Source organism: Sparus aurata, chromosome 18 (genome assembly GCF_900880675.1).
Source record: "Sparus aurata chromosome 18, fSpaAur1.1, whole genome shotgun sequence".
NCBI classification, from domain to species: domain Eukaryota; kingdom Metazoa; phylum Chordata; class Actinopteri; order Spariformes; family Sparidae; genus Sparus; species Sparus aurata.
In genome coordinates, this window is record NC_044204.1 from 16,302,395 (window position 1) to 16,328,859 (window position 26,465).

At 39.1% G+C, this 26,465-nt stretch overlaps 1 protein-coding gene across 2 annotated transcripts in view; it reads left to right on the forward strand.

Moving 5' to 3' along the window:
* Window positions 1-2,067: 2,067 nt before the first annotated feature.
* Window positions 2,068-26,465, forward strand: part of gabra2b (gamma-aminobutyric acid type A receptor subunit alpha2b) — a 37,400-nt gene continuing 13,002 nt past the window's right edge. Inside the window, exons 1-7 of one of the 2 annotated variants that reach the window (XM_030396606.1) lie at window positions 2,068-2,524; window positions 3,034-3,119; window positions 7,385-7,500; window positions 18,565-18,632; window positions 21,402-21,622; window positions 22,503-22,585; window positions 23,481-23,624. In XM_030396606.1, coding sequence (XP_030252466.1) covers window positions 2,387-2,524; window positions 3,034-3,119; window positions 7,385-7,500; window positions 18,565-18,632; window positions 21,402-21,622; window positions 22,503-22,585; window positions 23,481-23,624 — 856 coding nt within the window. In that variant the 5' untranslated portion in view covers window positions 2,068-2,386. Of the gene's footprint in view, window positions 2,525-3,012; window positions 3,120-7,384; window positions 7,501-18,564; window positions 18,633-21,401; window positions 21,623-22,502; window positions 22,586-23,480; window positions 23,625-26,465 lie in introns of both variants that reach the window. The other variant, XM_030396607.1, reaches the window with a different exon arrangement.

A 26,465-nucleotide genomic window follows, 5' to 3' on the forward strand; every position in this document is an offset into this window, starting at 1 on the left:
TCATACTAATGATAAATCAATTTGCATATTTGGGTTGTACCACTTAATATTGTGACTTTCATCGAAGTGACTTCAGTCACAGTATTGTGTTTCAACATACCTTTAACCATGTTACACATTTGGACCTTTAAGGTTCAAATATTTCCTAAAATGTTCATAAAACAAAGCCATTTATGTCTTTATAATATCCATTCAATTGGTTTTACATTTCCTATAAGTATCTTTCTGTAAAGTAGTTTTCAAAGTAGTGGCGAGGTACGCTATTCTTGCGTTGTAGTCAAGTGACCTGCAGCATGTAAACCAGGATTTTATTGAGTTTGTATAGCGTAAGCCTGTCTGTAAACAGTTCGCACTCTTATCAGAGCTGTATTACGTTAACGCAAATACAACATTTCCTACTGTTGCTGATTAACATTAGTTAACATTACAATAGTGGATATACTATAGATTGACACACTACACCATGATTTCCTCAGATATTTTAAACAAAAGATGTTGCATGTTTATGGCTTCACTATTACATGAAATGAAAATTCTAGATTTATACAAATGTACCTGCATCATTTAGCATAATGTATTGTTCTTTGATATCATGGGATCTGGAAAGTAAATAAAAAATAAACGTGACTTTGAGATATGCTGAGCTGAAGCTGAACTGTTTATTAACTCAGGAAGATTTTCATTTCCTGACCAACCACAGAGCTGATACTGAAAACCACAAAGGCAGTGCTGTCAGTCACGTGAAAGGGTTGATTTATTTTTGATTTTATCATATATTAACCTCTACCTTTCAACATGGAGTCATTTGCTTACCTTCCTCCACATGGACCTGATCAATATGCATTGTCACTCATTGTGCCCAACTGGGACACACACTCAGGCCTGGCAGTAGGCTGAGCATGATGCAACATCTTGCAATAAACAACGTGCTGTAAGAGTATGTAACACAGCGGCTAGCAGCACAACTAACAGCAGAGTTTAGAGGAAAAACCAAACATGCAAACACAGTTTAACTGAATAAAAAAAAGAGATTTTTTTCTCTGTGTTTTGTCCTCAATGCCCTTGCTTTTCCTCAACTGGCTGTTTCCATACCTGCCTGCTTTGTCCGACCTGATGACGGCCCAAGGGTCACTGTTGTTGAGATGACCTGCCTCATCGATCACCTGTCACAGATATGGATTAGAGCGGAGATCAATGGGACAGCCTTCTAGTCTGAAGTATAGCAAAGGGAGCCAGCGGCTGCTTGATAATGGTCCGACCCCTGAGGTCCAGTAGTCTGTTTTGATCTCTGCATGTGTGTGCGTCTGTGTGTATGTGTGTGTGTGCGTGTGTGAGATAGAGTACTTTCTTTGCTTCTTAAATCGAGGTATATATATATATAGGTATGCTGGGTTATCAGTCAGCACGTCTCCTTAATGCTCTTTAATCCTCTACCTGTCTGAGCATTCTGCCACAGTGACATCTTTTTTTTCCATTGACCTCTCAAGGCAAATTATTTAGAAATATGCACCATCTGAGCACAATGTACAGTGGCACTACGTAGAGTGCACACCCCCAGCAAGACCCAACAGTCCCTTTTATCTGCATCAAGTTGTCCTCACTTTTAAACAAACAAAATCAACGAAAATGTTGAAAGATTTCTTATCACGCAATGTTACAGACTCCATCCAAATTTTGTTGAAATCCCTTTAGTAGTTTTTGTGTAATCTTGCTGGCAAAAGAAAACAAAAAAATGACCAACCAACCAACCAACGAAATACATTGACATGCAGTAAACATGGGTTTAGGGGGTCTCAGGGAGTCTGGTGCTGCTCTAAAGCAGTTTCCCATTTTGTCCAGCTCGCCATCCTGTTCTCAAGCTCATAGATAAAAATACATGTTTTGACATTGCTGAAACATGACTAATTACACATTTTTGTCTGCAAGATTTGAGCTCTTTATTAGTGTAATCAGTCAAACACGACAAACTTTCATCTGCCTATAAAGACATGTCCTTTATGGACCAAGGTCTGAGCTGCAGGCTCAGGGCATACCACACCGTCTCTAGGACCCAGTGTGTCTCCTCCTCAGCCTTTGTAGTTTTTGTGTGGAGACGAGGGAGACTGAGATATGCTTCTTGCTTATCACGATTCAACATCGAGCTCTTCACCAGCTGAGAGGGGGGGGGAAGCTGAACAGGGCAATTTGAAGGCAGGATCAGCTCCCACATCTGCTTGTTTTTATTCCTTTATTCTGAAGAAAACCTTTTTTTTTTTTTATTAATTTTTTTCCATCTCATTGTTGAATTTGTTTTTTTGTTTTTGTTTTGTTTTTTTTCTTCTTCTTAATTTTGGGACACCATGAAAGCCAAGGCACTCCGGGTGCATTCCTCCTGCCGGCCGGGACTATGATTTATCATCTTTGTTCTCATGACACACTTGCACTCACCCAGTCTCATCGGAACAGGAGCGCGAGCGGCGATCTGTCTTTAACTTTCTTGCATCTTCGACGATTCCAGCTGCAGCAGGTACTTTCTGCACTTGAGGTGAGTCTCATCCATCTCTCTCTCTCTCTCTCTCTCTCTCTCTCTCTCTCTCTCTCTCTCTCAGACACAAAGGAGACGTCTGTTTGATTATTATTTATTGTCTTGGGGAAAAAAGCGTGGGAGAGGAGCTTCATGCCCCTTCCACGTTTTTTCTCAAATATGATTGGCCCTTTTTTTTTTTCTTTTTATTCTTTTTTTTGGGGGGGGGGCATATAAGGTATTTTATTTTAATCGACTAAATTCCGGGGAGGCGGCTCCAAATCAGTGTACCGACTTGATCCGTGTCAGTGAATACTAATTGCTGTCAGTGGCTGTCTCTGCTGCCGCTGCTTCTTCTTCTTCTCCATCTATTTTCTCCCCCTCCTCCACATCGTGTGTAAAAGGGAATCCCCCAGACCTAGGTGTTGGATGTAATGACTGATAAAATGTCACAAATGAATCCAATGGCATGTCAAGCCGGTTAAATTGAGCCCCTCCATTCATTCCAGCGGCTGTCCTGCTGTGTGTAGGTGTTGGAAGCAGCCATGTGGAGCAGAGAGAGCGCTCCTCCACTCCTTATCTGCCTGCTGGCGCTCACAGCTCTCTGGAAAACCAGGTGAGTCTTCTTGAATGGGAGACGCCTCGAGGTCGAGGATCACCCACTGTGTCCCTATTTATCAAGTTTTTTTTTTTTTTTTATTAAGCCGGACTCATTATCAGTGGACAGCACAACGAGCAGGAGAGGAGGCAGTTTTACCGCCCTCAGCATCCTTTGGTCTGACCATGAAAATAACCCCGGGGGCATGTGGGTAATTACCTTTGCTGGGGAAGTAGCCCAGGACTGCCTGGCTCACAATCTAGCCTACCTCCAATTTTCTAATGGAGGCCTACGAATAGGGAAAGCAGCCATTGGTTGTGTTATTCCAATATGAGTGAAAAAGAAAAAAAAACATGACCAATACATAAAACAGGATATGGATTGTTTTTTTCTTTTTTTCTTTTAATAGCCTATTCAAATTTAAGATAATAGCTTCCAACCAAATTCAAGCCAAATCAACCTTGAAGGGCAGTTTTATCACCAAATGGCCTCGAGGATAATACAAGCGTTCCATGAATAAATCAGAATCAGGTTTATTGGCAGGGAGGATTTTAACATACAAGGACTTTGCTTTGTGTTACTGAACCCAAATCGCCAGGAAGGAAGTTGAATTTTCTATTTCTCTTTTGTCACAACGCTGTGCATATGCTCTGTTTTTAGGATTAGGCACAAAAAAACCCTGGTCAGCGATAGGAAAGTGTCATGGTTTGACTTGAAAAACCTCTTTTGGTCACCACAATCACAGTTGGAAATGTCCTCTGCTGTCGGTCGCCAGAATAACCAAATATCGCCAGGTGTCCTTGCATATATGCACTGGTGTGACTCAAACAGTGGCCAGCCATTTGGCAGACTTGTTGGCCCGGAATAACACAATCTCTGTCCCCTCCAACTCCTGATGTGACAGTCAGCTAATAAGGATATAACGTGAATGTGATGTGCCACGTTTGCTACAAATGTCAGCCTTGGACGTATCTGTAGTTTGCAGAAACATAAACTGCAAGCATTATATCCTGGTGACTGGACTCAATTTGGTGGCCTGCTGAGGGGAAGTTAAAACGGCGTCATCGGCAGAAGTTAGGCAGAAATTAGAGTGAAGTTTCCAGGAAGTGTTATAAAGAAACTGCCATATATTTCTTAACTGCTTTTTGGAAAATAGCATTATCTTATTATTTAATGATAATAAGGGGATTTTCAGTCAATTTTGGGACAACAGCCTAGTCACCAAGATATTATGTTAAAGGTTAACATTTCTGCAAACCACAGTAACGTCCAGGGTCGATGTGTACCAAACGTGGCATATCACATTCACATTACGTGCTTATTAGCTCCCTAGCTCTATCGGCAGGACGTAGAGGGAAGGGTGGCGGCGACATTACTAGCCAAGCTGCCAAATCGGTGACTAGAGCTGGAGTCACAACACTAGATATTTTAAAGAAAACAGACTATTTTTCACAGGAAGTCAGGACACCTCCATCCCTGATGAACAAAACTATACATTTAAGCCAAAGCATGATTTTTCTTCACACCCTAACCAAGTGGGTTTTGTGCGTTAACCTAACCAGAGCGTAAATAAAGCATTGTGACAAGAGAGAAAATTTTACCTGAAGAGACATGAAGTTGAATTATAAAGAAACGTCCAGTTTTAACTTATTTGGTGTTTAGCAGAATAATACTAAACTAATATTCATTCTTGGGTTTGTTGTTGCTGCTTAATTTCCAACTAGTTTCTGTCCAACTTCTGCAGGTTGGTAAATTGAATTGACATTTTCTTGAATTGACATTATTCTGACCAATTCAAAAATCAACAATCAGTCTCTCTCTCTCTCTTAATCTTTCGGGCAGCAGCTTAATTTAACTAGTGGCCTGCTGAAGGGAAGTTGGACAGAAATGAGTTAGAATTTATAAAATGTCATGATCAGCAGAACTTAAGCAGAAATGAGTAAAAAATGTATCATAGAAACTACCAGATATTTCTTATCAATATCACAATATTGATATTAAATAATGTCCTGAGGAAATGTTTGTGGTATTTTAGGGGAAATTTCAAAGAAAATGTCATTTGGTAATTATCACCCACTTACCATGAAATCTGCTCATAAATGGATCATAAAAAGAAAATAGAAAATAAAATAAAAAACATACAAACAATCTTATAAGAAAAACCTCAGGCTTTCTGTGAATATGATTTAGAAAATGTGTCTAACCTACTTTGCACATTTTTTTTTTTTAACCCAGCTGGCACAAACTAGGCGTGCTGTTTTATCACACAGGACTTCTCACATTATCACGTCAGGTGTAAAGGTGTCTCCTTTGATATTGGGAGTGACAGTGTAGGTCGTTTGAGCGCTTACACTAGATGACAGTTGACAAAGTAAGAAACAGCCACCGTCATAAGCATGAGAGGCAATTTAAATAAGGCCACTGAATCCCCTCAAGGCCCCATTAGGTCCCCACTGACGTACGAATTCTAAAAACTTGTCTCGGACAGCCAAGTAGTGCATTTCATCAGTTAGTGCTAGCTCTAGGCTTGGGATCTGTTTCATGGGCAGACATTTGACATGTCACAGCAGAAAAACATTACTGTAAAAAGACAGAAGATTGACTTCTGTTTAGAGACTTTAGTAACCTGGTATTATAATGTTAAGATATGACATATAACCTATTTTTAAAATGTATTATGACAAGCTGAAATGTCCACTGTTAAAATGGCATTTTCAAACTATGTTGGCAGAATGGGAAGAATGAGGAAACCTTAGTATTCACTCAGTAGGGTATTCCCTTTCCAGGCATACAATAGCTGTAGCAATTTGGCTAACATGCAAAATTGATACAAAAATACAGTATGTTGCTGTTTGAGAATTAGCTGTATCAGTTGTCATGGTGTTAAAAATAGATGTTATGTAGTCAACATGCTAGCAGTGCTCGGCTTTCTGATATTTCCACCTTTACATCCTGGAGGCTGGAGGTCTGTAGAATACAAAAACAACCTCATTTAAACTTAAAAGTCCCTATCAGAATCTGTAATGGTTATGCATGACTTTATATAGTTTGGAAATGTCTCTGGCTTTAGAAAATCATAGCAGTGCAAGCCACTTTTAAAAATACCAAGCAAGGTAGCTAGTTAGCTGTTTAGAGTGTTAGCTGACTAAAGTAAACAAGAAGCAGTGAAATAAAGATTTGCTGAACAGATATGAATTGATCCAGGTTTATGGATGATGTGAAAGTTAAAGTTATTATTTCCTCCACCTAAGGTTTCCTACTGCCCTCATGCTAACAGAGGTTTCACGACGATTTAGCTAATTTACGCGCTGTCTGACGCAAGCTAACACAGGCTAAAAACACGTTGGCTGTTTTAATATGGGTGAGATTAAAAATGTGGCTAAGAGCTGTTGAGGTATACTCGAGATTAGTGATGTCAAGAATATTGATTTATCAATACATACAGATTATGAATATTTTGAATGGCTTCCATATGCATTTGTGGCAGTATCTCTGACAGCGAGTTGACACACACTGCAGTGTCCATATAGTCGGTCTACTCTAGATACATTGACTCAGATGCTGTTGCGCATAACACAAAGAACACAATTAAAGAAAGTGGATATATTATATTCACCTTTTATTAACATTTCATACCCTAGATGTTGTTTCAATTTTCCCTGGTAATATCGAACATGGATTATTGGTATTTTTCAAGGTATTATGGAGGTTAGAAATTCCACTCAATTGACAACACTACGAGATCACTAAGTATTCTTCATAACACCAGTAAACGGGCTACATTAAGCCAAAATTTTCTCTGATGGTAACCATGTGGAATGCAGTCCCACCAGTAAAATCCCTAATGTGAACAATGACATAGGCTACCTTCCATTTCCCTGCTTAAGGTAAAAAATGGCCACAACCTGAGGCTGTTCCACCAGAGCTCTCGTCAGTGGTGATTATGTCGAGATTTAATGTGGGACCTTATCTGAATTTATTTACCATGAATCTCCAGCTCTGATTACATTTGCATATTCAGTTGTGTTTTGGCTCCAAGATCAGATGGCTCACAAATGTTCTGCCTTGAACTGGGTCATCCATGTGCCTGACAAACAATGTGTATGTGTGTGTCTGTGTCTGTGTGGGCATGTATCAAGTGTGCCAGATAAAAACGACCTCTTTTTTCTCATAACTCAGGCCTCTGAGGAAAACAGTGATGTCTCTAAAAACATTTAAAATGTAATCAGACTCCTCTTGGTTGAAGTGCCTTAGCTGGTTGTTACTGTGTGTTCGTCGACTAGGTCAGTGAATGCCGATGCCGCATCTGATGCCTTTAAAACCAACATCACCCTGTTCACACGGATCCTGGACAGCCTGTTGGACGGATATGACAACCGCCTACGGCCTGGTCTTGGGGGTAAGGAAATGATCTGCTATCACAGGATGTGCAGAACTTTTCAAATGATGCCGTCCAATATACTCATTTAAAAGTTTTCTTCTCCCATTTTATTATGAAACCGCATGCATCTCCTTAAAATGGGTGCTGGCTCATTTGGAGCGAGGACACTTCATTTAACATCAGCTTTTGTAGTACAGACAACCTTTGGCAGCAATCGCCTCAAGAATAAACTGACAAACACACTCAAATGACAAAACATTTAGGTTATATAACACTCACTCCACTTCCTGGAAAGTAACAGCAGCCAAACTGGCCACATTTAACCCCACAGAGGGCTATATTCTCGCTTGAGTTTTTCTGGAATATGCCCGCTGAAATAAACCTTTGATGCAGACCCACACTGCAGTTATGACCTGTCTTGTTTCAGGGTCAGTCTCTTTCTGCTGTGTGGTTGTAGTAGTAGTTTGACTAAAATAACATGTTGGGACTCAACATCAAAATCACAATCTGATCTTATAACATAATTAAACGTCCTGATTGATATTGTAATACATTTTTTATCGTTATGTAATGCCTTTTTTGGGTCAATCTTTTTTCAAAACATGCAGAGTAAAAACATGTTTTTTTTCTCAGAAATGTAAAGTGTGTAAGTATACATAATTTATAAATCTGTTAGTATTATGATAGCATACTGAAAACACTTACATTTGACACTGATTTTATGTTTGTAGTTGGCTCTTGACTCGTGGTATGTTGTTCTCAAAGATGCATTAGACTCAAGTCCAAATCAATGGAATATGATCCTGCTGTTACCCATTCTGATTGATCATTGTGCCAGAATTGTCCATCAGGCCAGGGTGGATCATAGATGGCTGCAGAAGATGGAAAACATTACACAAGCAAGTGATTAAGGCAAAGCAGTCGATTCACTTATGACTTGTTACGTATTCTATGTCAGGTGTGATAAAGTGTTATGAATGCTTCTCTATACCTCCTTCAAATCAAGTGTCACCGATAGTTGTTTTGTCGGATTAAAGTTGCTCATGAGACGTTGTTATGTAATTATTCCATGGTATAAAGCTGCTCAGAAGCTTATTTGTTATTTTGACCTGGAATCCTGGATCAGTAAATGGTGTCCATCATCCACTCAGTATGACCAGGATGTTGATGTTGTCCCTGAGTTTCTTCTTTATATGGCTGTACGGTGTGTAAAGTGTAGAATATAATTGACCTAATAGTCATTATGTCACCTCAAACATTGTATATAGTCTCACATAATATCATTTATAATGTTTCTTTTATCTGGATATTTGAGGCTAATTTCTGATCAATGATTCCTGGAAGCGGTATCGCCCGATACAGACTACCGATCACTGATCAAAAAGGACATTTCTTTACTTAACTCTGAAATGTTCAGCGGCCTCAGTCACAAATGGCTTGCTGTCATGAAGGCACTGCAAGTCTCTGCATTGAAATCAGCAAGCTAGGTAGCTGTTAGCGGCCAGTTAGCAGCACACTCCTGCCATTTGTTTGGCTAAGGGGGCTTTATTTACGGGTGCGCCCGAGTCCTTAATTTACAAGAACTGATCTTATCGGTTCTCATTAACGTATGCACACAGCCATGGTACCTACATGTTGGGGACAAATATTTCGACGGACCTCGATGTCAGCGGATTTGACAAATTAAAATCCTTTGTTCAAGCTGATACCCAGGGAAAGATGGGATAAAACCTTATCAGTTTAGTCTGAAACCATCAAGTACTGCATGACAAACTATGACTTTCTGAACAACCAAGTCAAGGACAATACTGTATATGGCTTGAGATCTCCCAGCAGCTGGGATACAATGAAAATGGTAATGTAGCTGATATTCACCTGATTACATTATACACTGGCCATCATCTTATTGGTCCTCATTCAGCATGAAGTGTTCTTATTAACATTTCCACAAATGGGAAGGATGGGGACGCAAATGGAACACAGCAAGGCGGATAATTCGCACTGGACAAGATGTGCATAGTTGTCATGCAACAAAATTGAACGTGGATTCTCCGTATTGCAGCACCGCATGCTTTGCAGCTTCGCCGTGTGGGGAAATTGTATCTTGCATTTATCTGATTGGCTCTTCTGATCAGCCTTTAGTATACCAACCAAACAATTTAAAACGAATATTTACTTACAACGAAAGGGTCAATCAATCATAGTCATTCACAAAATGTAGAACTCTTGAATGAAAATGAACTTAGTATGACATTATCAGTTTTGAAAAGAAATACGATGACTCACCCAAAAAATAAATAAAAATAAATCCATAAATCCTCATTAATCTATTAAGGTGTTGTTCTTACAACAGCAACCAGGATATTTTATTGACTTCTCATCAAATGACAGTTAATGTAAACTACATTTTCAGTGTTTTGTCATTATTGGATGCTGCAGTGTGTACAGCCTGAGAGCTTTAGCCTCTCCGTCATCATTGGCATGAATGTTGATTCAATGGAAATCTTCCAAGGTGCCACTGCAAATGGTAGGAAAATGGTTATGGCACATTACAAGCTTAAGAAACCTTGTTACGCCTATATTTAGGAGATTTTTTGAAAGTCTGAAAGCATTTCCTCTTATACTTTGAATTAAAATTTGCATTCAAACGTGAAGCACATGTTCCCTCAAACTCCCAACCTGCAGTCTGTGTGTACGTACTTGATATAGAATTTTCGTTGAGGGACTGTGCATTGTTGATAAAGAGTCAACAAAAGTTAAAAAAAAAAGATAAAAAACAATGTTTAATATAAAAAATGTAGTACATTCTTTACATTACAGTAAAGACAAGCCATTAAAAAGTGAGTTTCCTGAGTGTCTGAGAGAATTTGAGGAATTTAGTGCTACATGAGAATGACGAGCTTCACTATTTTTCAGTTCCTACTCCAACACACAAAAAGACATTTGATGAAAATCACATCTTCACCCGTGGCCTCCGCGGCTACAATGAATCCCTCTCCATCCTCACCTCTCCCGTCATCCTCCATCTTTGGCATCTCATTTCCAGCTGGCCCCTCACCCCAAAGCTGAGCTCCTCCCTCAGGATTTGGTGCCATTTGAAATTCAAATTCTTGGGGCCATCAGCCCAGCCCAGAAGCTGCCATATGGGGAACAGACCTCCTTTAGCTTGGCAGCACTCAGCCTGTGCAACTGGACCTACAGTAATAGTGCTGCTTATTTAATGGAAAAGCATTAATGTTTGGCATATTGCTAGAGTGTAGATCAGATACATATAAATATTGCACCAAAATGTAAACTTAATGCATCCCTGGAAAATATAAACATAAATTATGATTCTTGACATTTTCTTTTATTTGGCCCTTTTGACAAGGCGTGTGTATTGCACTGGATGTTTAAAGGATTTAATCAATGAAACTGTATTGACATTGACTGACAAATTAAATTAACTAATGATTCTCCACCAGCAGACGGCCTGTAGAAGTGATCATCCTGAAGACAGACTTACTGAAGGGGAGATCAGCTCTCTGAAATAAAACATTTAAATAAAACATTCAAACATAAATTAGGCGCTTTCATCTGAAGTGGCTTTGAGTAGCACAAGCACATATGTCTGTATCAGAATGTCTGTCCCAGTGGGAGCCAGCCACGAGCTGTAGCAGCACACTGTACCCATTAATGTACACAGGGACCACGTCAAGGTGCAGAATGCACTCGAAAAACAGAAAAACTACATTAGGTGGAATTTTCCACATTGTGGACACGTTAGATCTGTAATTCACATCTGTGGGAGAAACACGTTAACGCTTCAGTGGACCCTGGTCTGTAACAGATTTGTAATGGCTGGAAAAAAGCCTCATCACAGCTTAACAAGTGTGTTCACTCATACATACAGTAGATTCAGGGAGTCGGTCCCTTTGACATTTTTTGTGGTTCAAGTAGTCTGACACCAAAATAAGTCTGAATCCCAAAGTGTTCATCTTTCTGTATTAAATACTAAATCTTTACACGTTATCTACATAAATTAAATCATTTTCATTCATAGACTTAAACACTTTCCTGTCCAGGATTAGGGTCAGGGGTTACAAAACCACAAACTATAGACTAGAATAATAACAGTTTCAACTAAAATTAAACATTAAAGCTGCAATATGTAAGTTTTGCCCACCTTCAAATTCATACTCAAACTAATAAGGGACAGCGAATCACCAGACTAACTGCTAACTGCTCCTAGCTTGGCAATTTCAGCATCTAAATGTGCAATTGTGTAAATATCTTTGGGGTTTTTGTTTCCTATTTATAATGTTTATATTGTTCTAACTGTGGGAGTGTTGATGTTTTTACTACAAGCACAGGAGCTTTAGACCAGGATGTTTCAGGGCTAGCTGGTTAACATGCTAAATTCTAGTACATTTTTTTGACTTCAACAAAACTTCTTACACATTGCACCTTTGAAAGCTACATCAAGGTAGAATCATTTTAGCAGCTGTTACCAAAGATTGCATTAGATTGCACCCAGTGATGCTTTATGGAGGTCGAACATGTATTGTTGAAATGTGACATTCAAATCTATCAAGATGAGCCTTCTGCTGGGTCTCAATGCGGCGAACGAGAGACGCGAGTTGAAACGTTTCACAGCTTCCACTGATAATCAAATGATGAAGATGGAAAAGATGAAATCTAGGGCAGAGGTTTTCAACATGAGCCCACGTGGCCCCTTGAGGCTACTAGAAGGTTTCAGGGGAGCGGGAAAAAACAAAACAACTGTAATCGTTTCAACAATGAATGAATTACCGTGTGGGTTCAGGCGGCATATTTCTCTTTAACTTATTTATAGAAGATACAAAATAACTAGAGCCATTTCATAATCATGGCGATATTGCTTTCAGAAGCAAAAAAAACAAACATACAACTATATTAATCAAAAGTAGAGCATATAATGTTTCTACTGTGGAGATAATTATCCTAACTGGTCTAATCCCTCATCATTCTTCATACTTGTCGTCTTTTTTTTCTTTCTTTTTTTCTTAAAACACAGCATTTGGTTTCCCTCACTTTCACTGAAATCAAGCCAGGCTGTAAAAAGTGAATGCAGAACACACAGTCGCTCTCACATCATCATTAGTGTGACTGGAAGGCAGCTCACTTCTGTTCATATTCACACTTCTGCTACAGATTTTTTTTTTCCACCCAAAAAATTATGTTTTCCAACTACGACTCCGTGCTCCGAGCTCTAACTTTTTTCCGACTTAAAAGTTTTACCAAGCGAGATTTCTATGTCGTTATCCACCACCAAAAAGAATTGGTTAATGTTACTTCTCCATTGCTGGAGTAAGTTAAGAATCTTAAACACAAACAAGCTTTTCAGATGTATTTGATCGAAGTCATCCCAACTCTGTGGTTACTAATGTCTAACTTCTCACTTGTAAACATCCATTAATGTGTCTGTTTTAAAAAAAGAGGCAAACGTTGTATTCAAACATGACAATACATCTAATTCAAAGCTGCACTCATCATATTTCTATGTCAATATTGGGTCAAATATAACTAAATATCATTACAATGTGTAAGGTGTTGCTTGTAGTAACAACTGTACAGATTAAGATAAGAGAATATAAGAGTTTATTTACAGCAAGACAAGATAAGACCAAGAAGGACAGTTGCACAGGATAATTGCACCTATGATTTCGAATACACACGGTATTTAGTAGTAACAGAAAAAAGTACAAAAATGAAAATGTGTATTTAAAAAAAAATGCACAGACAGGAATTGCACAGAGATTTTGCAATACCCACCCCACTTGTGTGTTTAAGCATCTTTGGGCTCATTGTTTTGGTTTTACAGCCCATAACTTGCTGTTTTTTTGCTTAAACTTGCTTCGAGGATACTGGATATTTGGTCTGAGATTCATCAAATAGCCAAAAAACACCAAATGAATACTTATGTGGGATCATGTTGTCTGATTAAATAGTAAATTTGAAATATTCAACTATTTTGTGTTTGTATTAAAGGTGCAGCAAGTGATTGTAGGAGAAAATGGCTAATGGTTGAGTCTCAGTCCATGATCATCATAAATCATGCTTTTGGTTGGTGACGCACGGCTTCAGCTGTCTCTGTGAATCGTTTTTACGCTCAATAAACACAGATAATATTTGATCAGAATTACTCCCGTTTGTTCAGGATACTATAATCTTCCAGGACAGGTGGACCAGCATCAGTACAGGAAACCCTGCCAGTTGTATAAAGTTTCATATCATTTTTACACAACTTTTGTATTCTCTGTGATATTTCCTTTATTTGAATAGACATTGTTTAACATTTATGTCATTTGCACTGTGACTAATACCATGACGTCTTTTGGTCAGTTTCTGCTTGGACTGTTTGATTCGCTGAACGGTGATCTTGGTGCCAATGTGACTTTCCCCGTTCATGTAACTGGAAGAACTGCAGTGTCTGCTTAGTCAGCTTAAAAAGCAAGCGATGCTAACCACGCAGCGACATTCAACACTTCACCTACAGTACAAGACATCGACTGTTAAGACATTTAATTGAAAAGCTGTAATGAAGTTTCTTTAATCACTGCTGGAGTAATCAGCTGCAGGGAGCTTCACAGATTGTTAATTTAAGTGCTGCTGTAAAACTTCTGACAGTTTGATCATCCTGGTCAAATCAGGCTTGGCTTATAAAGATTTCATCTTTCCAGACTGATGTCATTCACCCATCCCACCGTCCGACATTGGCTTTTTGCTGATGCTCTTTATCTCCGTCCAAATTGGCAAGAAGTGAAGTTGACATTTGGGTAGTTTCACAGCGGGATGCACTGTCCCTCAACACAGGCAGGTTTCTTCTGACCAATTAAACACGGTTCAGCAGGCCCATCTGCACCATATGATTCAGATTATATTAAAAGCACATGTTTGTGACTGCTCTTGCTGAATAAATGAACTTTAGGTATTGTTCTTGTTCCTATAAATAAGTGTCCTAACGTCCCTGGGCATTAAATGCACTCTGGATATTGTTAAAGAGTAAACACCTATCTTTCCCGAGGGTTGTGCTTTTCTAGGTTTGCTACCGCGAAGATGCATCATTTGTACAAATATGGTTACTTTTGCTTGTGAATTCGCTCCACTCATGCAAAGCTAATGGTCTGGAGCTGTCATTTGGTGGTGGATCGGGTTTTCCACAGACCTCCGTTTATTGTTTAGCCCTGTGGTGTTGTTTTTTTTTTTTTTATTGCTGTGATATGATAAAAATCCTTTTGAGCTCACTTGTCACCACTTATGGCAAATTGATTAAGTAGCTGTATGTTGAGTTATATGTTATGCATTCCATGTAACAATTGACAACAAGCCTGCATACATACAGTATACTGTATATATATGTACTTAGAAATAACAACAACAAATCCATGACAGGAACAAGGGGTGAAGGAAGAGAACGCTCCCACACCCCTCTAAAAACGTAAAGAAAATGTTTTGGTTAATGTCAACAGACCCCCAAAAAGAACAAAATATGTTCAACAACAGTAACAATAAATATTCGAAGGCAGTTATGAGTCATTTTATAGAAGTAACAGAGGCCAAAAAGCAAAATAACTAAACTCCTATCAAATACCAACACACGATAAGTAGCGGGGCAACTTATCTATGTAGTTTTGTGAATTGCTAAGATCAATTAAAGGAGCAATTTGCAAGATATGGCCAGAATTTTAGTTTAAATCATTCAAAATGCATACTCATATGATCAACAGAGAGTGAAGAAACAGTGTTGACATTCTGTCAAAGACATCTATGTACTGTGTTGTGCTGGCCCCCATTGTTTCAGCTGTTTGGTCAATAATTATACAAAATAAGCTCATATAATGTCAAAAAATAATTTACTCTTACTTCTATTATCCTAACTAAACAGAAAAATACAACTGCACACCTTTTGAATACAAGTTTGTCTCTTTATTCGAACCAAGACGAGCTTATACGAGACAGAATTCCGGAAATAAACAAAATCCAGCTCATCAACACAGTCTTGGTTGTCTTTTGGTTAAAATAAAGCCTCAAATTCACTAAACTAATTAGCCAAAGGTAGCTAGCAAAGAACAGCAGCTGTTGGTTACTCTGATGATACGCTGCCTCCTATTTTTTGGAGCTACCTTCAAATTCTAGCTGCATCACACAAATAATACCTTTAATGGCAAGATCCACATGTAATGGCATTAAGCACTAGCTGTGCCTGTAGTTATTTATACTCTATACTGTACTTGGAATTCGATGGAGAGGACTAAACAGCCTGTCAGATGGCAAAATAGATTAAAGATTAAAATGCATGATGGTAGTTAGCTCATTGGCAGTGACCACAGATTTCCCACTTTTTGTTATTATTGCACTGTGAGATAATTTCTTCCATGTAACGATATTCAGACAACACAACAAAATGCTCACACACAATATAACTGATGGTAACACTAACGCATCTCAGACACACTGAGAGGTTCACTAGGTACAGTACACCCTATGTAAGTGAAAATGGAGCATATTGCATCTTTGCACATGCAGAAGCATTGTAGTGTGACTGTGTTTAGTGTCACGCACGTTTTATACTGAGGTGGTGTTTCTCTTTAATAAATCAAACTAATGGAGGCCCCAGAAAAAAACTTGATCAGTGTAAATCAGCTTGATTCACAGACAAAGGCCTGGTTAACATAAATAAATGCACCTCAGCATTTTGCTAAATGGATTGCACGTATTACCCGGCAACCTGCCACCTCCTCTGGATTTGCATAACCTTATAAATAAGAAAGCGTTTTCATAATACGTCTTGTTAGAGGGACGTGAATGGCGCCTCGCCCCGCCATGCATGAGAGCACTTTACCGAGGAGTAATGATCTCTTTGGATTGTATGTGAGATGCTGTTTGCTGTGTAGTACAGAGTGTAGAGTAAAACGTGAAAGCTTTTTGAATTGACCAAGCGTGAGAGATGGAGCCTCAGTAATTATTGAAAAAGACAGAGTGAAGAGAAAGCAAATGGACCTGATGCAGCAGCGCTGATGCAGCAGCGCATTATCACTTGAATAGGAAGCATGTGAGGCTTTACTCTTCCTATCTGTCGCATCAGTCTGAACATTTAGGACAAATTTCATACGCTTAAAATCTTGGCTCACTTGTTCCCTCTGAACTGGTTTGTACAAGTCAGGTATAGGTGAACTGAGTCTGCACGCAATTCATCTGATTTGCGAACAAATGACAGTGGAAGGAAATGAGACAGATTTATGGAGATCAGCAACAGTTGGAGTTCTTCAAGCTGAGCTGCTTGAGCATAATCAGAATGGATTGTTTTTACTTCTAGTGAATTGGCAGACAAAAGACATTCATTTTGATCTTTTATTTAATTAATGATCAGTAAGATATCGAGTTGTCCTAGTCGATTTTGTGATTCAAGGTTCAGTTGTTTGTCACTGAACAACTCAGTGTTGTACAACACAATGCAAGTTGTAGTCGGTTATGCTACACAAGAAAAAGCTACATGTTGTGACGTAGTGTTGAGGATGAATTGAGTATCACAGTCTGAGGAAAGATGCTGCTCTGTAGTCTGGTGGTACGGCAGCGGATACTTCTGTATTGTTTGCCAGATGGCAGCAGGGTGAACAGACTGTGGCTGGGGTGGGTCTTGTCTTTTTGTGTCTTCACATCACTGATGTCAATGATGCTCTGTAAATGGTATCAGTGATGTTCTGGACTGTGTTAATGACCTGCTGCCGAGCCTTCATGTATGAACTATGCCAGTATAGGTAGAACAGTTGTAGTAAGTCTGGTTCATTACTGCAGCAAACACTTGCTGCACTGCTGCTGTCAGAAATACAAGAGAAGATCAACTTGTATATATGATTCCAGTGTAGCCAAACAACCTCCTGTTGTTTTGATAATGAAGTCAGCCAATAATTGGACATTTTCCATCATGCCATGAGGTATGTAGGAAAAACATGGGCTCCAACATTAAGTTTTGCATTTTATCACTCAGAGCTTTAAACATATTGACAGCTTGACTATACGATACATGACTTTGGTAAAGTTTCTTATCATCCACCCAGTGTTCACTTTCGACCACCATGTTCAGCATCATTTAAAGTCAACTCGTGCACGAACGTCTTCTCAGACTTTACAACCTGCTGTTCCAACTTGAGGGGCCAATTACATACATTTTCCCAGTCTCAAAAACATGCACCGTAAATAATTTCCAGCAGGGCGCAGTTAAGTTGGTCACCTTGCTGAGGACTCGGAGGTCTGCAAGCATACGCAGTATCATGGCAGTTCATTTAATTGTCACAAAATATATTCTGTAGGATTCCTAAGCAAGGATACAGATGTTGTACTGTTTTTGTGACTATCTTTTTGGGCCTGCATCTAGTTTCTTTGACTGAATGACACTGGAGTCATAATGAGGTGGTCAGGATAGATTTGCACAGTGTTCACATCCAATCTGTGATCAGCACAGCGCTTTTGTTAAAGTTAAAGAAAGGTCTTTATTTTTTCGTTATGTTAAACACCTGTACGTACTTTAAAGTCATGCTGAGTGAGAAGAAATGTGCCCACGACATGAATGCTTTAGGTTACATTTCTCACTATTTCACAACCTGTGGTGTTACTAGGTCGGATGTGCAGCCTCTCCTGCAGCTCTTCAACTTTGTCTTGTTCTGTTACTTCCTGTAATATTTCAGTCTGACCGGGGAAGTGACCACGTCTCGTCTCATCTCGTCTCCCAGCTCTGTTTAACAATAAAAGCCTTCCCGTGTTTTGCCGGTTGAATGGTTTTAATGTGACCCAGCAACAGACTTAATTAACAGCAACTTAATACATCTCTAGTACCACTAAATTCAGTCATGCATACAGTAGGTAGGTAATGTGAATCCCTCACAAGATTGACAATTGAAAGCAATAAAGTATACTTATAATAAAATTAATAGCATAACAAATATATATCATGAAAATCATGAGGATTTTAAGATTAATACCCCTGTTTTGGTTTTGCAGTATTTCAACTTTATTTGACCCCTTTGGGTGTTTTTATGCCTCTAACTGTTGTCTCTTATCCAGACAGGATAACTGAGGTGAAGACAAACATCTACGTCACCAGCTTCGGACCAGTTTCAGACACAGACATGGTGAGAGCAGACATTGGACATTTATTCATTGTGTTTAATTATTCACCCACATCTGTGCCGTCGTATAAACAGACCGACCACCTCCACAGCTGACGGACTTGTGTTTCCCTTTTTTTCACAAACTTTAAGGAAGAAAAGACCCTTTTTTTTTTGCTTTATTTTTAGTTTCATCACGGCGTTCCCTCCTTTCATAATTGCATCATGTCCCTCTCTCCCCACGCGCAGCACACTACTGAAGTGGGACGAGTCTTCCACACTACAGCACGATGTCTATTCATCTGACAATTTTCATCTTATAAATTATTGAAAGTCCTCTTGTTATTCTAGTCACTCCTTTGTTTATCCTGGGCTTTCCTGTTTATCATTCTGAAGCATGCGCCCACCTTCACATCATATCATCAGCGTCCCCTCTATTGTTGAAGACCCATTTTCCAAGTGATTGATCTATTGATTTAACAGTTATGACGTTGGAGTTCAATGCAGTGGCCTCTGAAAGATATGTAAACTAGACGGCCCTCAGCTCAGCATAAACCACGTTTGTGGAACAGGTTTCTGACAGGAGGATGAATCGTTTAGACTAGAAATAAAAATAATCGAATGGCGGAAATCCCAGTTCCAGATCACCACCCACATCTGATCTGTCCACTTAATTTCAGCCAAAGTATTCCTTGTGCCTCTTTGCCTTTCAAAAAAAAATTAAAAATCTTGCAAGCAAACAGATGGACAGAGGCGAAAAACATGATCACCTTCAGTTTCACTGGCAGAGGTCATCACTGAGTAGCATTACAGCCTAAAGCCAAAATAAATCAGCCACTTATATGTCAGAATTAAACGATCCATAGAATAAGATCATCACAACATATACTCAGGTATAAATATGTGTTTTCATAAGTAAAATTAAGTTTATGGTGTTGCAAAATTGGACACAAGGCTCCAAATCTATGATATTCTTTCAGGTGTTAGTCTTGCACAGCGTGAAATATTCTCCTGATTGATTGATTCAGACACTGTTGGGCAATTCAGCTGATTGCTGAGGTGCCAGCTTTATAGGATTTATAGGATTTTTAAGATTTATAGAAAGTCTACTCAGAGTGAAAGCTGTAAAATGTAATAAAAATAATCATAAGAAAACATTTTGTGTATAGCTTCAAAAGAGCAGTAGCCAAACAACCAGGTCAAACATATCTTACAAATTAAAGAGGAATAAGCATATCTGGCTTCAGCTGCACAGACAATACTTGTCAGAAGGATAAATTCATTGTTAATGTTGGTCTTTTCATGGGATTTGTTGACCTTGTGAAGAACTAAAATGGCACTCAGTAGAGTACATACCTCCACAGAGGCCCAATAGTCCCCTTTAATTCAATCAAGCCTAATCCAATATCAGATAAAACATATTAAAATGCGCTAGAACCAGATCAACATAAAATTGTACTCTCATAGATACCAACCACCTAAATACTATTAATATTACTATAAATATTACTTATTCTTTATCAAGATCCATGTGTTATTCCCTGAGAAATTAATGAAAATGTAGGGTAAAAGTAGCATGCAGTGTTCAAGAAAGCAAGAAAAATTCCAGGATCCATCCCTCTTTTCGATCTAAACTAAAACTTAATAGGGTCTATTTTGCCTCCATCCAAGTTTAGTGAAAATCCGTGCAGTAGTTATTGTTTTATCCTGCTGACAAACCAACAAACTAACAAACAGACACGGACAAAACATAACCTCCTTGGTCGAGGTAAAAAATAGAAAATATCCCCAAATTGATCGTTGGCTAAATCCTCAGGTTAGCCAGGATTATATGAAAGGGAAAAAAAGAGAATGGTAACTGTTTTAAGCATCTATCACTGTCTATTTAAAAAATATGTTGAGGCAACATTTTCCTACATTGTGAGCTCTTTTTTTTTAATTTAGGGGATAGCTAACAGCGTTGTAGAATGAATTGTGCATGTCTTGGACGAAGACTTGAAAGACCAATGTGCTGAACGTAATACCTACCATGTTTGCACCAATAAAACAAAACATTGGAATTAAGTGCTAAAACGTGGTCCTGATATACTGTATATATACATTTTTTCCAGATGCCACCTCGGGGCTCTGTATATTTGATTGACTGCTCGTATTTATTGCCTTGTTCTGAGGAATAACTTGACACAAATTGTTATAAAGGAGAAGGATGTTTTTTGCCTTAAAATAAAGCCATTAGTTTTGGCTTCAGTGGACAGATCCAGTGTCTCAGGATCTAAATGTCAGCGGCCTTTCAACTGTGAAAGGGAAAAAAAAACTCTGGAGGAATGTATTTTTCTCTTTCTCTCTCTCTCTCTGGCTGGCACAAAACACACACACACTCTCGTACATACACACAGTTCACAGTGCAGTGCTTCCTGCCCTAAATCCTTCCTTGCGTGTGTGTTTTCCTTCTTTTTTTTTTGACAACAGAGGATTGTAGGTCAAGGGGTTGTCTCAGCCTCAGAGCCAGCTTAGGAAAACACCGGCTCAGAGAGCTGAGAGCACCTTGATGGAGCTTTGATAAATAGAGAGAGCCGTACAGTGCACAGTTTTTAAAGTGGCAGGTGAAGTCAGTCGTGAAGAACTGCTGCTTGTAGGCTCCGATAAGCAGGGCAGTGGAAGGTGCCATGTGTTTTATTTCAAATTTTTCTTCAGGAGAAATGGGACTCGTTTTCAAAAAAGTGGACAGTTGAATTACAAAATAAAGTAATAATAAAGTTTATCTATTTACTAATATATCCCATCTGTCCACAGGAGTACACCATAGACGTTTTCTTCCGCCAAAGCTGGAAGGACGAGAGGTTGAAATTTCATGGACCAATGAATATTTTGCCCCTCAACAACCTGATGGCAAGTAAAATCTGGACTCCGGACACCTTCTTCCACAATGGGAAGAAGTCTGTGGCTCATAACATGACCATGCCCAATAAACTGCTGCGGATCAAAGACGATGGGACTCTGCTGTACACCATGAGGTAATTCAAGTCCAAGCACGTCTGAGGATAAAAGTCACAACGTTAATGTAAATGTGTTGAGATGGATTCCAAGGAAGAGCTTGACATTGTAAATAATGTGCTTATTAGCGCTCTTGCTGAGCAATAGCTGAGAAGTTTGACACCACTTTCTTGTGTATAAGCTAAATATCAAGCTAGTGCTAGCAGCCCATTAGCTTAATAGGACTTGACTTCAAAGCCTGCGGCAGATCGTGGGGGCCCAGTTTCAGCTAAGCTAAGCTAACAAGCTGCTGGCCAGTTAGTGCTAACAGTCCGTTAGCTTAATAGGGCTGACAAGCTGTGTAACCAAAACTTTGTGTTTTGGCACTGTAATTTTTGTACAAATATACAGCGTCTAAATTAGTGAATTAATGACGTGATGTGACGTGACGCATGTGATAGCCACAAAGAAGCACATTCAGCAGAATAAGCATTTGTTCAAATGTATTCATCATGCATCCTATTCTCTGCAAATTTAGCATCTTTTTGTTAACATGCATTTCAAGAAAATCTATTTGAATGATAAACAATTGTGAGCTGTTATCACAGAGGTCGAATAGTGTTGAATACTTGCATACAATGCAGTTTCTTATCAAAGAGCTAACCAACAATCTCACCGTAAATACAAGAGCCATTGGATTTTTGCTGGTCTCTGCAGCACCTTGTTTACTTTGCTCTGCTTCATTATGGTTAAGGTGAATTATTTCAGATTCAAGGCCTTACAGATGGGAAGTGTCTTGAATAGTGCATGAGGCTTGTCTTCTTTTTTTTTTTCTTTTTTTTTTAAGACCGTGCCTAATCTGTGCTGTTTACTTTTCATGCATTTGCAAAGTCTCCTTAACTTTCTGTGAATTGGATGCAGGTTAACTGTGCATGCAGAGTGCCCAATGCATCTGGAGGATTTCCCCATGGACTTTCATTCCTGTCCACTAAAATTTGGCAGCTGTGAGTAACTCTGATGATGATAGCGCCTGAGGGACCTTTAACTAAAAATGCTGTGTTTTTTTCTTCTTCTTCTCCTAACTGGCTCTTTTGCGAGCAACAGCCTGAGAGCCGAGTGAAGCTGGACTGCATGGCTCAGTTTTCTGGCACTCGCACCACAAATTTTAACCATGCGCAGCTAATAAACAGATATAGAATAAGTGACAGATAAGGCACTGAGCGCTGGAAGATAGGGGCAAAAAAGAATGTTAAGCTCATCCAAATATTTCATTTTGTGACTTTAAATCTATTCAATCACTACTTTGTTGCCATGGCTTCTTTACATTTGGATGAAGATTGTTTTGCTTTAAGCTGCTTTCAAGATATTAGTTTTAAAACAATTGATATTAAGTATCAGAACATTAAGTCTGAAATGCCTTGACTTCTCACATTACTCAAATGTCCCATTTACTTTCAATGCATTTATGTAATGACCTACAGTAGTTTACATTAATCCCATTTGTTCAAAGAGTACAGTAACCTGTGGTGCAACATGACTGGCAGAACACTTCAGTAATTCTATACTGAGGGAAATAAATCAGTTTTTTTGTTTCATCAGCCGTTCTTAGGTCAACAGACAAGCTTCCAGATTTCACATTCAGGGAATGCTGTGACTGATTGAAAAGGTCAAATGTCACTGTGCATCAGTTGCTTGTTGGCTTTATGAATCTTCAGCTACTGAGAGATTTTTCCTCTGTACAGCATTTTTCTTTTCTAGAAACTCAGCATCAAACACTATGTAGTGGGGGGCTTTTCATTTGGGTCACTGAAATAATTTCTTGAAAAAAATCATCAGTAGCTGTGGTTGCCCCAGATTTATACCCTATGGGTTTATCCTCTTCTCTCTCTTTTTTTTAAGATGCCTACACAATCTCAGAAGTGACTTATGCTTGGACTCGAAATGCCTCCGACTCTGTGGTGGTGGAAGGGGAAAGTTCCCGCCTAAACCAGTATGACCTGCTTGGACAAACGGTCGGACAGGAAACCATCAAATCTAGTACAGGTAAGTTCTTTTGGAGCTCTTAGAAGTAGAACTCCTCCACCTCCAGCTGACCCCTGTCCTCTGCATTAAAGGAGCAATATGTAAGGATTTTAGTTGAATTTTATAAATGAACTAAACTTATCAACGGAAGAAAGTAGAAAAAGCAGCTTTAACTTTATGATGTGTTTGTATTGAGTATATCTACTTAAGTTAGCATGCTAACAAGCTAGCCCTGACCTGTCCCAGTCCAGACCACTGGATGCACGGCTAACCGAGCTAATTAGCTAACAGCAGCTCCAGTTAGCAGCAGTTAGCTGTTACTCTGGTAATAAGCTGCCCTCTATTTGTTTTGATTATAGCTACAGCAGTTGGCCAATTCTTACATATTGCACCTTTAGTGTTCCTACAGCTTAGAAAATCTCTCAGACATAGAAAAGAAGGCTGGATTTGGGGTTTTCATATACTAGCAAAATGAACAAAACAAGGTATTAACCTGAAACCTGTGATAATGTCTACAGCTCTGACCTGTTAGATTTTGTGGAATCAAAAATGTATTTATCTTTATTATTGAAATTCCAAACTGTTGCAGTGTGAAAACCAAAATGTGGAAAATGTGTGCCTGTTTGGGTGGACATTGAACCTGTCCACCTCCTACATGTAGCAGGAGGCGGCCGTTGCTCGCTATGAAAAGCTTGCTAAGTTTTGTGTTTTTGCTACTCACTTTATTTGGCTTGGTAAATGCAGAGAAAACATTTGTTCTGGCTTCCTCTGCATGACAAAGATTCAACAAAACAGGGATTTGGCAGTCTTGCATCTTGAATTCCCTACTTTGTTCTGTATTTTGTTAATCTGCATTCAGCATGGCCTGGAGACGTAGAAGCAGCATGACAGGTGAGCTGATGCTGTGACAAGCCACTTCACGTCGTAAACCTCCCCTTGGGGAAGCAAATATGGGCAAATATTCAAATTCACTGCAGTTTTCTTTAGATGGATTTGAAGTAGGTGTCCATAAAAGCCGATGCTGGTGCAGAATTACACAAAAGGAAGCTCATCTGTTTGTGAAGCTTTCAGAGATGCTAAGAGAAGAAGTTGAGGAGAGAAGGACAGGTGCTGTGCTCTTCAGTGATTTAAGTTTCTTATATTGTGCCCAAAGACACAGGAACATCTTTTGAAAGTGACATGCTCTGGCCCCAGAAAGTGATAACTTGATGTGCATTGACAATGTGACATTTCACTCAGATAGACCTGCTGGAAGACTTAGCACGTGAATCCAACAGTGACAAGCTGGTTAGTGGACAGGGTAATTAAGTCTAGAGGTGAAAAGCTTGTAGAAAATGTTTTTTAAGGGCTTTTTTCTGAATTTACCATGCTTAAACCCCTTGTCTGAACAGAATTGATCTAGTCATTGCTGTGTAACTGAGCTACAGTTGGCACAGAAAGACCTGACAAGCTTTAGATTTTACCAAATGCTGTAGCTGTGTGCAGGCAGGACAGTAAAAGGGTCTGAAGAGTTTGGAGGGTATTGGAGCTCTTCTTACTCTTACCAAAAACACTAGAGCGAACAAAAGTGTGCAGAATTGATTAACTGCTTTTACGTGAACGCCAATTGTAAACATACTTGGCTGAGTGGCTAAATTTCACTGCTTACACTAGGAATTTGAGTGACCCAGCGTTACTTCGATTTATAACTGACGCTGTCGTTGAGGTTGCAGGTTTTCCCACTTAGGAAGCTGCTCTTGAATGCTTCAAGCTGGTCTTGAATGTGTTCATTAAGCTAATAGCTTAGCGGTTGCTTTGCTTCCGTTACATTTTGAATAAACAAGAAGCATAAATCTAACCTCTGTTTTGCTAGTCCAGTTTACAATCAGCTAAACAGGGTTTAGTTATATTCTCCTTGTCGTAATTGTAATACTACCACCAACTAGCTATATGCTGCAAAAACAGAAACAGAGATGGTACTTTATTTCACCTCTTTTACATGGATTAACAACTGGTGTGAATAGTGACTTGCTCCCTGGGACGTGTAGTATAACCTCAGCCTTGTAGCTCTACATCTAGCCATATTATTTAGTACATTTAAGACCTTTTTAAAAATAGGGAAGGGATTCTGGAGAAATATAGTTGACTGTTGAGTGTCATTGAACACTTTGGGTTGGTATTCAGCCTGAATTCGAACTTAAAGCGTCAGTATTCCACGACCTGGCAATGAGATTCAACAATCACCTTCTCCAGAATCACCCTCTGTAGCTTTAACAGGGTTCTAATTTAAACAAAAGTCAGCTGAAGGCTGTGCTTTACCCGGGTCCAAATCATCAAGCTAGAGTAAGCTTAATTAGCCAGCTGGCTAAATAAATAAATCTGCTCTCGTTAGATTGTAAACTGCAGATGTGCAACTTTGCCTGTGAGGGGGCTTAGTGACCATTACATTCTTCCACTTGTAACGGACATCTCCTCTCTCCCACAGAAAACACTGCAGTTAAACTCCTCGTCAGTAATCTCCACTGTAATTCTGTGACTGCGTGTAGAGAAAACTGATGTGTTTTCTGAGCATTAAAGAAACTAAACCTATTCTAGTAATAAACCAAAACAAAATTATGATGCTGAAAATGAGAGTAATACATCTCCTATAAGTCTTTTTCTGTATTCTTAGAAATTGTGTAAAACCAGGATATTTAGGTTAGTTTTTGATGCACTGAGAAATGTGTCAGTTACCAGATCCATAAGCATGTTGTTTTGAAGCCACGCTGGCTCTGTCAGGTGCATGTTCAGAAATAGAAAGCTGCTATATCCAAGACAATCAGTTCTCACATTTGATTTATTTATAAAACACTTTCAACAAGCATGTTGTTCACAAAGTGAAAA